This window comes from Ascaphus truei, chromosome 1 (assembly GCF_040206685.1).
Source record: "Ascaphus truei isolate aAscTru1 chromosome 1, aAscTru1.hap1, whole genome shotgun sequence".
Taxonomy (NCBI): domain Eukaryota; kingdom Metazoa; phylum Chordata; class Amphibia; order Anura; family Ascaphidae; genus Ascaphus; species Ascaphus truei.
In genome coordinates, this window is record NC_134483.1 from 54,932,465 (window position 1) to 54,946,725 (window position 14,261).

General features: G+C 37.1%; 1 protein-coding gene across 2 annotated transcripts in view; it reads right to left on the reverse strand.

The window, feature by feature from the left end:
* The window catches only part of LIFR (LIF receptor subunit alpha), a 114,105-nt gene that overhangs the window by 44,066 nt on the left and 55,778 nt on the right, over positions 1-14,261 (reverse strand). For both annotated transcript variants that reach the window (XM_075588493.1, XM_075588496.1), the window contains exons 2-6: positions 13,220-13,385; positions 9,941-10,058; positions 6,463-6,611; positions 3,421-3,581; positions 1,126-1,300 (exon numbers count right to left, since the gene is read on the reverse strand). In XM_075588493.1, the coding sequence (XP_075444608.1) occupies positions 1,126-1,300; positions 3,421-3,581; positions 6,463-6,611; positions 9,941-10,058; positions 13,220-13,304 (688 nt within the window). In that variant the 5' untranslated portion in view covers positions 13,305-13,385. The remainder of the gene's footprint in view (positions 1-1,125; positions 1,301-3,420; positions 3,582-6,462; positions 6,612-9,940; positions 10,059-13,219; positions 13,386-14,261) is intronic.

Below are 14,261 nucleotides of genomic sequence, written 5' to 3' on the forward strand. Positions count from 1 at the left end.
TGGGTCTGTGTGGGTTTACTGAAGATTGTAATGCATGCATTTCACTAATCTGTAAATAATTGATCTGCTTTCATAAGTCAATACATGAAGAGTTATCTAAATCCTGCAGCCCCTAGTAAACACATTTAAACACCACATTTTGCCATAATGGAGACTGTTGCACTAGACAGTGCAGAGACAGGAAGCTCCTAGATCAAAACCAGGGTATTTGATGGTTTTATGTTGGAGTGAGTCTCCAATGAAATGCACAAGACTGCTTATGGATTTGAAAATCAATGTGTTTTAGGTCACTCTACCACTTATGGGGTTAAAAGGCGTGATTTAAACTTGAAATAGTTATTTTCCCATTTCTCAAACCGTTCCCCCCTCTATGTTTTTACTCATATGCGCCACTCAATCATTATGCAAATTGTAGGTCTTCTTCCTTCTCCTTAGAAGTGGAGATAAGTATTTTTACCCCCCCCAACAAATGTTCTAGCTCTTACCATATCCTATGAGCAAAGTGTATAAATGACATGTTAAAGTGGTTCCTTCTTAGTGGTTGATGGTGTTTTTTGTAGCCAAAGTGGACACCTACAGTATAAGAATTTTTAACCATTAAACACGGCGAGCTGGGATTTAAGTATGGTTTCATTTTCGCTGGTGAATCCCTTTTGTTTGATGTCAGTGTTTATTAAACAAGAGTTTGCACAGTCAGACTCCTCCCCCTCCCTACTCTGATTTTTATTATCATCTCTCTGATAACAGGGATAAGGGTAAAGAAAACGCTTGATTGACAAACACTTCCCAATTCTGAGGCCTCTAAGAAATTACATTTCCAGAGAAACAAAAAGCCAAATATTTGATATTAGATGGTCCGAATAGTGTAAGAAAGCCAGATTTACAAAAGGCTGGGGTTTTTTGGCCGGCTATGTGGGATTGCATGCTTAAAGAGGTCTCCACTCAAAGGTGGCAACGTCATTCCTTTCATCTGCAAACCTCACCCCGCATCTCCTGGCCACAGTTTCAACACAGGACACTTCCACATAAAATATAATATAGTATGCAAAATATGGACATTTACAGATTTTCTTTATTCTCCTTTAGGTATTTCTGTCAACGTTTGTGACTCTCAAATGGTCTTACCATATACGGTTTTAATTGCACTCCAATCACTCCAACGTATTGCACCATAGTAATACTTTTCATGAACATAGCATCTGATTCTCACGGAGTATGACGTGCATGTCAAGGCGAAATCAGAAGTCCAAGTCCAATGAAAAGTAGTCTCATTTTGAGTCCAACGTGTGTTCAATGACACCTGAGAAGAAAACACAGTTGTGGATTTGTTCTGAAATGTTCCTCTTTTGGGAAAAGTTCTTAAGCAAGAAACAGTGATACAGAAGTGATATGTTAAATTACAATTAGTTTGGTTTAATAATGGTTTATTGAATACTCACACTTAGTTTACTATAAGAATATGTAGATAAACGTTTTAAATAAACATGCAAGCAGTATTTTCCTTGAAATCTGATCGTTACTGTTAAACCTTTTGCTACATGAAGACAAGAGCAATCCATGCAAAGAACAGTTGATAACAGAATTTCTTAATTTATTAGGCAAACACAGCAAAAAAAAATAAAAAATAATAATAATATATATATATATATATATATATATATATATATATATATATATATTATAAATGTTCCACCCATAGGGTTTCATTGATTATATCAAGTAATATACCATTATTTATTACCAATATAAATCAAGTGAAAGAAAAGTTGGTTTTCTGTACAGTTCGTGTGCGGTAAACAGTTGTAGTGCAAATCATTACCGAGAAGAAAATGCATCGAGAGCATCTGGCATACTTGATAAACAAACTGGAATATTAATCTTTAGTTAGAACAAAAATGAATAATACATAATTGCAACAATGTTTTCATTGTGGGTGTCATTTAGCAAGTAGTTATTATTATGAGTAAGCAGTCACTACTATATCTATATATATATATATAAATATATAGATAGATATATACATATATATATATATACAGTGGTTGACAAATCACCAAAAAATCTACTCGCCACACAAAAAAATCTACTCGCCACCTAGTACCAAACGTGTGCTGCTTGGGCCAATATTTACTCGCCCGGGGGTTAAATCCACTCGCCCGGGGCGAGCAAATGTATAGGTTTGTCGAACACATATACATATATATATATATATATATATATATATATATATATATATATATATATATATATATATATATATATAGTTCAATCTCGTTACAACACGATCCGTTACAACGCGAATACACTTATAACACGATGCAAGCGTGGCTTCCAATTTTTGTATTTATGAATACTTTACAACACGATTATTGGAATCTTAAATACTTTATTGTACAATGCATACAATTGTACAATATTTTTAACGCGATCCGCTTATTACGCAATGTGATTCTTTGGACCCCAAGCACAGCGTTATAAGGGGGTTGAGCTGTATGTATGTATGTGTGTATATATGTATATATATATATATGTATATATATATATATATATATATATATATATATATATATATATATATATATATATATATATATATATATATGTATGTATTTATATATATATACATATACATATACATATATATATATATATATATATACAAATGTAAATACAACTGTATGCTCATCTGCATGTCTTAGGCAGGTCTGCAACCCCGCCTTTCACCATTATCACCCAGCACACAGCACTTCCACTGCAGCAAGGGATTCTGGGGAATGACATGCAAATGAGCACACAGTGCCACCTTTTGCTTCAAAAACCATTTTTAACATGGTTCCCTATAGGCTTAAGCTTGCTGCATGGCCACAGCTTTGAGCACAGCCAGGGTTAAGGTGCATACCCAGAAAACCTACCCACAGACAGCTATTTCAACCTTTATGGGTCTCATCAGTGTGGGGTTGGTAAACTGGGTATGCAGAGAAGCTAAAAGATGGGGTTTACCATACTGAGTTAAGTTATGGTGAGTAAAAAAAGTGACAAAAACCCTCCACAGTAAAACATATAGCAAATGGAAATATTACTGTGTGCTCATTTGCATGTCTTAGACAGGTCTGCAACCCTGCCTTTCACCATTATCACCCAGCATACAGTGCTTCCACTGCAGCAAGGGATTCTGGGAAGTGACATGCAAAAGTGCACAGCCCTGAGGAAGGTCCCGTCTGTGGGACCGAAACATTGGTGATGTGTGTCTTATTTTTCTACAAAATATATTTTCTAATATCCAAACCTGAGTGCTGTCTGCTGAATCCCGTGCGAACGGTATCATATGCTTATTTGTTATGAGACATGCACCTACTGATTTTGTTACAACTGGAGTGTCGGCTGTCCGTACACACACACAAAACAAAAAACACAACTTACATTTGAAACAATGTCCATGTTTTCGCTGCGAAGAATCTCCACCTCCCATTGGATGTCTACATCGTTCAGAAAATTAGAGGAATCCACACTCCATTCAACATATAGTGTATACATCTCGTCAGCAACCAATGAGAGAATGTGTGGTGTATATGGAATATAAGCTTGAATCAAAAAAGACAAACAAATATATAAATTCGAGCTTTTTAAAAACATAACAGCATTCATGCAGAACTCCCCCTTCTCCCGACTCCAGGACACTGCAGACCCCACCGCCATGACTGTTACAATCACATCTTGGGATTGACTTGCAATGTGGTTGAATGGATAACACATTGGTAGAAGGATAGGCAATAGCGTTGTGGTAAACTGAGTATATTAATAACTTTAGTAGTGACAGATGACACAAAGATCTGCCACAGGGTTGACACTACAGGGGGTTACAAAAAATAATGCTTTACGTAGATTAGATGATAGGTCAAGGATGTTAAAACTACTATTTAATGCCCCAAAATACAAAATAATACACTTGAGTCATGGAAATCCAAAGGCAGAACCCCAAATCAAGCGTACTATAATGTCAAATACTGCAGAGGGAAAGGGATTTGGGAGTAATTACAGCCGACTTCAAAATAGACAAACAATATATCAATGCAATTGGGAAAGGTTGCTAGGTTGTACATGAAGTGGTATTAGCAGCAGAAACATCATGACACTTGTAATAAATATGGCAGAAATTAAGTATTTTAATCAAATCTGGCACACGAAAAGGTTAACATTGGCTACAAAGTGTCTTAAAAATACAAGAATTATTTTATGGTGGGATTTATAGGACTGATGGTATCTAGAGATATGGACATCTGGTTTTGTAATGTAAATGGGGAGATTGAAATATAGCTTCCCTGACACTTTTCCAAATTAACCTTGAAAGGCATCCTTTGGGGGATTCTGCAAAGTATCAGGGGGCATGGCTAGCACTACATGTTCAAAAGTTGATAGTTTGCGAAAAATGAATATTCTGGGCCTGACCTCACTTTGCAAGAACAACAAATAAATATTTGTAACTGTTGCAAATACACAAATCAAATGAGACCAAAAACAGGGTTTTCTATGTGTAATCTCTGATATCTGTTTCTCCTGCAAAAATAGAAGTTACATTTTTTCATATCAAGCACGTACAGTATATTAAATACACAGATGCAACAGTGATGTTGGTGTTTGTGTAAGTATTATGGAAACAAAGTTATGAAGTCTTTTATATATTGAGGCAAAGTTTAAACAGCAAAAGAACATGTATTTTTCTTTCTAGTCGTAAAAATTTCAATAGATTGATGAAAAGGATGGGTGGAAAATGCAGGAAGGTGGGCTTATGTTCTTCTCAATGAACGGGATTTAGAATATAAGACCCTACATTTTAATTCTGAAGTAGAAGTCAACAAGAGATGTGTCTGATGTCAACAAGATAAAGGAATTCTCACATTCAAATCTATGACCTCTTTGGAAATATCTGATTAATGTTATGCGATAACTTAAGTTTAGATTCCGTTTATTTTTATCTTCTGCTTTTAAGAAACTGTCTGCATTGTATATTGTATGTTGTATATTGTATGTTCTTGTAATCTTATTTTAGAACATTAGCACTGTACCTTTTGTATATTAAAGCTACACTTTAATAAGTAATACTTTGGGTGCTGATTGAACTGTTGCACGCTCTGTAGAGTAATTTACATTTTCGGACACATTTTTGTACAAGAGATTTTTGTGTGTAAAGTGCATACTTTTCTTAATAAACAGAGTATATACCGTTACTAATAATTTTTGGTGCTAGCGGCGGGTTAAATATATATTGCATATTACAGAAAGAGAAATGCTAGAACAAGGTCATTCTCTGAAGCTGCAGGGTGGGCGGCTCAGGAGAAATGTGAGGAAGTACTTGTTCATAGAAACAAAAGTGGTGGATTCATGGAATAGTCTCCCAAAGGAGGTGGTTGGTGCAAATACAGTACAGTGGGGGAATAAAAAAAAATGCTTGGGAGAGACCTGAAGTTATCCCAACATCTAAAATAAAGAAAATTGATGAAAAATGGGATCTGCGATTTTACAGCAAATTATAAAATAGGAAGACTAGGTGGGCCAAGTGATTCATAACTCCCGTCACATTTACGTTTATGTTACCTCACCCAAAACCAATTCCAGCCCATCACGCCTCTGAATAGCTGCTCGGCCTCACCAGACCTGTCTGCATGTTTTGGTCAGTGTCCTGTACAAGACTACAGTAATGACAGAGGCGGCACAGACTAGCCTCAATGGTTCAATATAGTTACAGGAATAAATAACACGTCTAGTAACTTGTGTGTTCACTTGGCAGGCGGCATGAGACACTATGCTACATGACTTTGTGAAGCTCATGGTGACCAACTCCACCACCACAGCTCTTATTGCAGTCCATCCCATGCCAAAGCAAACAAACATCGGGCATGGAAAGAACTTAATTCCTGGCAACTATATAAGAACCTACTGCGCTGGTCAGCACCAGGCAATATGACAACAGAAGTACAGTATCTTTTTTCAAATGGAATGAAGAGACACTTGTGCTCTGGAAAGTTGGGAAGGAGAATCCGGTGTCTAAAATTTCGAGCCTCTTTAAATAAAATAAATATCTTTGTCGGTGCTCAGTGAATTTTTAAAAGAAAAAGCAGAAGTCCACCGTGCCTGATAAGAAAAAAAAATCTACATTTGTTTAGTACAAGGGCGATGCAGAAAGAATGTATTTTCGAAAGATTGAAGCTATATTTATGCTATGAAAACAAACTAGATGTTATATATATTTTTTAAATGGTGCACTTCAACCACTGAATTATGTTCGTATACAAAAATGATAGATTTATATATACAGTATATGCAATCAATTGACAGTCACAAATACAGCAGAAAATCAGATCTTTTAAAAGGTCCCATGCATGTTCAATATCACTGCATTTGATGCCTGTGTATCTGTACCAGGAGATATGAGCCAATAGTATTCAATAAACCAAGGATACTTACGTATATCTTGCATGGTTTTCTGAAACCTCTTCTCTGGAGTCCCCAGCACATTCTTGGCTGTTATCTTAATTTCCAAGGTCGCAAAGATCTCAAGCTCAATTTCTAGCCTCCTTTCTTCAGTTTCAAAACATGTTTGAGGTTTAGAAGAGCTACATTTAAAAAAAAAAAATCACCAGGTTTATGGTATGCATCTATGTCCTCTGACTTGTGAAACATTCCTTCCATTTCACCCCATATCTGTACTGTATATCCAGAGAAAATGAATGTTCTAGATGAGTTGTTGCAGTCTCTACAACTTTGTTTACATGCTATAAGCGTTTGCTGTGGGCTTCAACAGCATATTAACAACATTGCCAGAACAAGGCATTAAAGGCGTTTCACCTGCATAAACATCACTGCTTAACGGAGAAACCCATGCCTTGCTCCCCCCTTTTATTTGTATTTTTGTTAGACACAGGTGGGAAGCAGGAGGTCTCTGGAGATGAACCATGTTAATTTCCCCTCCGACGACCCCCTGGTCTCTTAGAAAGTGACCGGAAAATGTGCCGGTTACGTTTCAGTATTTCAATTCCCACTTCACGTGGACCAGTAGTTAGCCTCGACAGACATTATCAGAAGATATTCTGATTATATACTGTACACAGAATCACTATCAGAACCAGAAATTATAGCTGCATACAATTGTACAGCCTCATTATACAATCCGCAGTGCAGTACAATGTGGGAGGAAGGACAATAACACTGCAGACAAGAGAGTAAATATATGTTAACAAAAACCAACAACAGGTGAGAAATTCCTATCCCAAAGAGCTTACAATGGAGAAGAAGTGTGTTCGGGCTTCTGTGCTCGCAAGTTGAGAGCCGTACATAGACAGAGACCATATCTTTGCGGCTCCCTAGAAATGATGGAGGGTTGTAAAATCATAGCAGGGAGCACTGTCTTGGCTGCTGTACTGAAAGCCTGGGCGGGCATAAATTGCAGAGGCATAATGTACTGTTATGCATTTGGGTAGCAATAATAATTATTCTACTTACAAACTTAATGGAATGAAATGAGGTCCATGTTTGGTGGAAAAGGATTAGGAAGAGATTGTAGATAAGCATAAGTGCTCTCTGTGTTGCATTAACTATAAAGGCTGTTAGGATGTTATCATGCATGAAAATGGGGATACAAGAAAGCAGAACATCATTTTTCCCCTTTATAAATCTTGAGTAAGACCGCACCTTGAATATGGTGTAAAATAAAAAAAAAATTGGTCACAAAACTATATAATAGACATCATAGTGTTATTAATTTAGTGGTCATGTCCTGTAAAAATAAAAATCAATATTAAAAGAGACATAGTCTTAAAATATAGAAAAGCATAATCTTAAAGCGAATATGACCACTACCTACAAATATATCACTACATAGATCTTGCAAGGCAGCTTTTTAGCCGAAGGTCTTTAAAAGTAACAAGTCCCCTATGAAAATTAGAGGGAAGAAGATTTCATCAGCAACAAAGGAAAGGGTTGTCTATAGCAAGATCAGAGAATTTGTGGACTTGACTATCTTTACTGACTGCATTAGCAGAGAACAGCTACATTTATATAAAAAACAAATACAAGAAGTTGGATATCTTATTAGAATGGACAAAAAGTATCTGTCTGACATTTACTACAGTAAATAATAACAGTATTTGTCCTTGTTTAACAGAGTATGCAAATGTGGCATTAGGAGTTCCTTCCGTACACACATACAAATTAAAAAAAGTATCAGTTACGCACACCACCTATAGAACGTGTAATCCCCCTATAAAGTGTGCAGGCTTACAGTACGTATACAAGTCTCTGCACGTATGGCCGCAAACAGGGGGTGGAGAGAGCGGAAAAGGGATCCAAGCCCGGTGGCAGACAGGGGCCACGGCCGACCACAAGTTGGCCCCAACTTCCATGGTCGGCCAGGTCCTTTCCTCTGCCGGGCCCAGGATAATTCATGTGCTAGCATCCATTCTATAAGTCCCTCCCGCCCCCGCCCACCTGTGCTTGACAGGCTGTCAGCCTCATTGTGTTTTGGAACTGACAGCCAGAATGCTGGATTCATGTCAACTTGTGTACAGAGATTGGTACATATAGTATGTTGGGATCAGAAAGCTGGTAGCAGTTTTCACTGCAGGTGCACTTAACTTTTGCTGTGAATCTGTGACAACCTAATTAGGAGGTATCTGGAGAATGTTCTATGACTTGAGAACGCTCATATGGATTATACATTGGTTTTGGATGCTGGCTAGACACCAATTAGCAGACAATTCCAACTATACTATTTTATAGATAAGACAATGCGTTTTATTTCTCACTTTGACATGAGACTGTATAATCAGACCAATGAGAGTGCTACTTTCACTAAGCCTAGCCAATAAAAAAGCTTCTTTCACTACACCCACCTTTGACCTACCAAAGGAATGAAGAATCAGTATGTCCGAGAGGAAGGTCTCAGGGGCAGAAGAAAAAAAAATTGTTGCTCTCTGCTTGCTTTGCCACTGCTTAAGTTCTGGCCAACACCAGATAAGTAGTGCTGCAAGCAGAATATTGGGGTCCTCTCTCCTCAGCCTTTTCCTTATAGGAAAGGAGGAGGTGGAGGTGGAGGTTTTTGTCGCCTTTTTCACCCTCCATAACTTAAAATGTAATGGTAAACCTACACAGCCTAGAAATATTTCAAAGCAAGTATAAACAAACCTCGCACTGATGATACCCATCAAGGTTGAAACATGTCTGTGAGTGGTTTGACTTGCTTTGCCAGTCCCATGCTGTGCTTAAAAGCTGTGTGAACAGCGTTGCATCAGCTTAAATGGGCTCCATGTGTGCTCATTTGCATGTCATTTCCCAGAATCCCTTGCTGCAGTGGGAGCACTGTGCCAGGTGATAATGGTTGAAAGGCAGCAGGGTTGCAGACCTGTCAGACATGTGAATGTGCTCACAAGATTTTTTTATATACACACACACACACACACACACACACACACACACACACACACACACACACACACACACACACACTGCACTTTGTTGCAAATGTACATTTTTTTAATTATTTCTAAAGATTGTGGCTGTAATTACAAAACACATGATTAAACAAGATGGTGAATGTTCCGCCAACTACAGGAGCACAATTTTACAGCTGGTTAAGGACATTTTTACTTTGCAGATCCGAAATTAGATTTGAATTCAAATAGAGTCGAGCTCCAGAATGAATTTTTGATTTTGAGAAAAATGTGTGCCAAAGGACTTCCACCGATTCATTCTATTTTTATAGGTTTTAATTTTTGGGTGGGGTTGTCTTTTTTTTAATAAAATAATCAACTTTGCAAGAGATTTTTAAAAATACATGAATTTTGCCAAAAACCTTCAAACGTGAAAGAAAATTCAACGGAAATCCAAACCCAGGTAAAAATTTGTTTTAGAACCAAAAACACCAGTGAAAGAGAAGTACAACTCTCACCTGTAGCAAACCTCATAGACCGTCCCCGAGTTTGTAGGACCTAATATGTCCCAGGAACAGAGCAGAGTTTCTAGATTTTGTGTTAAGCATGTTAGGTTCTGAAAGAATTCTGGAGAATCTGAAAAGAAAAACCAAAAGCAAAATGTCAACCATCCAATAGACACAATACATTTGTATTCTTAATATGTAAAAAATATATTTGGGCTATATAACTACACCTTCAAAATATTTTACTAAACCCCACTGGTGTTTGCTTTCCCCAGAACAATCCTATCCTGGGGTGAAGTGACAGGTTTGTAGGGCTCTGGTAGATGCAGTAACTAGATGGACTTGTTTTCTAATCTCAGTTCAAGTGCTGCATTATAAAAGCACACACCAAATCAAACATTGCATTCCTCTGACTCTCAAGGACAAAACAACAACAAATGTCTGATCTACAGTGCCCAGAGGTTGAAGCTGCATTGCCTAACCAAATGAGCTTGAATGCAAGGTTCAGCTTTAATGATCCAGTTAAGAAAAAAAAAAAAAAAAACACTTCTCAGCTTGACAAAGTGTACATGCAGCAAAAGAAGAAAATAAGAACCAATTCCAACTAAATTAAATATAAATACTACGGCATTTAGGATCATAATGTAAAAAACAAAAACAAAAACATTTGTTTCATGTAGAAACAGCCTGATGTAAAGCAGGTTATACTGGAGTACCAATACAATATACATATCTGCCAGTATTCCAGTTCCAGTGTAAACCACAGAACCCGTCATGCTATTATCATATGGCATAATACTCAACGTGATAATACTCAGCGGGTCCACTACACTTTTTTTTTTTTTCAAAACAAAAAAGTGAACTATTTAAAAAAAAAAAAAAAAAAAAAAAAAAAAAAAGCACCCTGTAATACTTTTTTGGTGGGTTTTATACCAGATATAAAAGCCAACTATAGTCTGGTGAAATCAGAGGTGCCATTAGTATGAAAGTATCAGAATCGTGGGGTCTCTTAACAATTTTTGCAACAACACTGTGTTGTACAGTGCTATGTGAATGTGTCGAAAAGTAATTAGCAGATTTTATTTCTGTGTTTTTTTTTGTATAACACATATATAATGCCCAAAATTGCAAAATGTTGCATTGCATGAAGTACATATTTGAGAATTCGTAGTTTCTGCAAGACTTTTTAACCCAGTTTCTGAAATATGGCATTTTCGGGTGGGAGGGATGAGTGATCGAGAGAGGGGGTCCTATTTAGTACAGCACCCAGTGACATATCTTTGTGGTGAGAGAGCTGTGAACACACCTGGCATACCTGGGAAAAAAGCCACTTTGCATATTTAAATGTTATTTGTATATTTAAATATTAATTTCGATGTTTTTATTTCCCATGTACATCAGGTGTGTTCTCTGGTGTCTCTACGTGTTGTAACGATGAGTATTTCTCTCCCTTCCTCCTCCATGCTATAACCCCCATTTCAGGCTCTGGCTTTAACTTCTGAAGAGGTTGCCCAATTGAAGAACAAAATGGTAAATGTAGCGTGGTTCACAAACCACAGGAAAGTTTTGTACATTTTTAGTGTTGGATCATCTAGAATGGGGATATAATTACTGTAAAAGTTACTGGAGAAATCAATGATTATTGTAAACGTTGGGCCTTTGTGGGGAAAAAAAATGGCTAAAACTGGTACACATTATGGAGGATTATACAAAATGAAAGATTTTATATTAATCTGCTTCAAAAGACTATTAGACATTGCTAATGAACTGTTAAATATAACTTAGATTATCCATTACATGGAAATGCAAAAGCATAAACTATTTTAAACTACTACATTTAAAAAGCCAGAGGAATTCAGAGCAGTAACATAACTACACATTAAAAAAAAAAAAAAAACATTTCCCACTCATTGTACAAAATTAAAAGTACTATAGCAGCAGGATCTCTTCCAGTATTGAGAACAAAAAGCTCTACTTGCAGTCTGTGTGTTACATTCTCATTTATTTTCATGGACATGTGTGAAACGTAACATTCCAGGTTCTAAACGGACCCGACTCTTGAAAGGGCCATGTAGGATCTGAAACGTTGCGCTTCTCCAATGTTCCAAAAAAAATAAACGAGAATTTAACACAGACTGTAAGAAGAGATCTTTGTTCTCAATACTGGAAGAGATCCTGCTGCCATTGTATTTTTGACTGTGGTGTTGGCTACACATGTAGGTTTTTTACCCCATTTTTTTTTCTCCTGCTAATCATCATACAAGAAATACTGAACTTTTTATAAAATAAAAATCAAAGCAATGTGGACTACGGATCTGACAATCCCATGGGTTACTGGCAAACTCATACTGGAAATCAGATGTGTTGTTTCTCCACATGATGCTGGAATGCTTGCGACTGAAAATATGGGGGATTCTTTCAACCCTTTTGTTACAATACGTTGCTAGGACCGTCTGGCAGCAAGAATGTTTTGCAAAAGTTTTCAAAGCCTGTTTTATATCAGAAAAGAAGATAGGAACAAGTCCCAGAGAAAGGAGGCCGATACCAAAATCGCATCATTGTGCCAAGTAAAAACATGAAATAAGAATCCCAATGTGTTCATTACCACCCTCCCCACACCCACTCTGTCAAACCCCCTTAAAGAGCAATTATATTCTCAACAGTTTCTAGAGAGCATTACAATGAAATTGAACAAAGACAGCGATAGGTTTAATGGGTGATTGATGCCTAAAGGGACAGTTTGTCCTAGGACCAAAGAGAACTAATGACAGTGGCATGTTTGACAGGTGAAATGGAGATTGACACCTTAAAATAATAAGAGCAGACAAGTGCAAGAATTTTAAAATATTTTTTTTGGATGGTTCACTCCTTGTACCACCTCTATATCAAGATTACGGGTACATATTATTGTTTGAGCTAGCAAAGAATAGATTTTCTTTGTTTTTACGGTAGTGTGTGTGTATGTGTATGTGTATATATATATATATATATATATATATATATATATATATATATATATACATACAGTGTTTGACAAACCTATACATTTGCACGCCCCGGGTGAGTGGATTTAACCTCGTGGCGAGCTCCTATTGGCCCAAGCAGCACACATGTGGTACTAGGTGGCGAGTAGATTTTTTGGTGATTTGTCGACCACTGTATATATATATACACATACATACATACATATATATATATATTCATTCATACACACACGCTATATAATAAAACATTAAAAACTGTGCATTTCATAATCTCTAACAGGTATTGCATAGGAGGAAACACACTCACCTCTCTCCTGACTATGGGCATGGTTCAACAAACAGGAAAAGACGGTGGCAAGGAGAAGGCAGCAGCAGCGCAGCTTATCCCACATTCTCTTCTTGTATCTCTGGTGTTACGAGTGTTAGGATGTTAGCCAGAATAACAGCTTCATCTCCCACCAAACTGAGAACTCCTAGAAGATAACACAAAAAAGGTAACATAGTATGCTTACATTTTTACAATAATTTATTATTTAAACGAGTCATCTTCATTTGAAGTACAGTACATAGAAAAATTACCAAAATACTTTATTCCTTTCACTGCTAAAGTGGCCTGCACACCCCCCCCGTAATGGTTCCAAAGTGAAGAAATGAAACCTTTTTTTCTGTCATAATTGCCTACAATACCTTGAGCAAACTCTCCAGGTCGGTCAGTAATCACTTCTTCGGTGTAAGATCGCTGTAATTTTGACCTTTACCACAGACATTCATTTCTTGCATCATTAATGTGAACGTTTCTGATTCTCACTATGCTTTTTTATTTTGTGCACCCCGTGCTAGGAAATGTTTGTTCTGCGAACCCCTAATTAAGCAATCTTGTTGCCTACTCAGACGATCGCCAACAAAACTGTGCGACCGTTCCCAGGCAGTATATTGCCCTGGGCTTGTGGGGGGAACACACTGCTGTAAGGCTTATTATAACACACATGCCTAACCCCATCACACACGCATCTTGTCCCTAGAAAATGTCAATTCCCACATGAGATCAAATTCAATGAATAGCAGAGATATATGCAATCAGGTAAAAATATGTGGTCGCTACCTTTGAGGAAATAAAATGAAAATCTGACAATTGTAATTTGCCCCCATCCCCCCAAAAAAATAATTAAAAAAAATAAAAGATTTTGGCATGTTAGGCAATGTTGTAGCCAAAATGTAGTGTAGGTTCAACGGTCACTACTGTTCCCTTTCCAAATTGGCCTTCATGCACAGAAGAGGGTGCTAATAAATCTGATTACCTGATGACTGAAGTGAGAAAAGAAGATTGACAATCAACTCCATTCACAGTC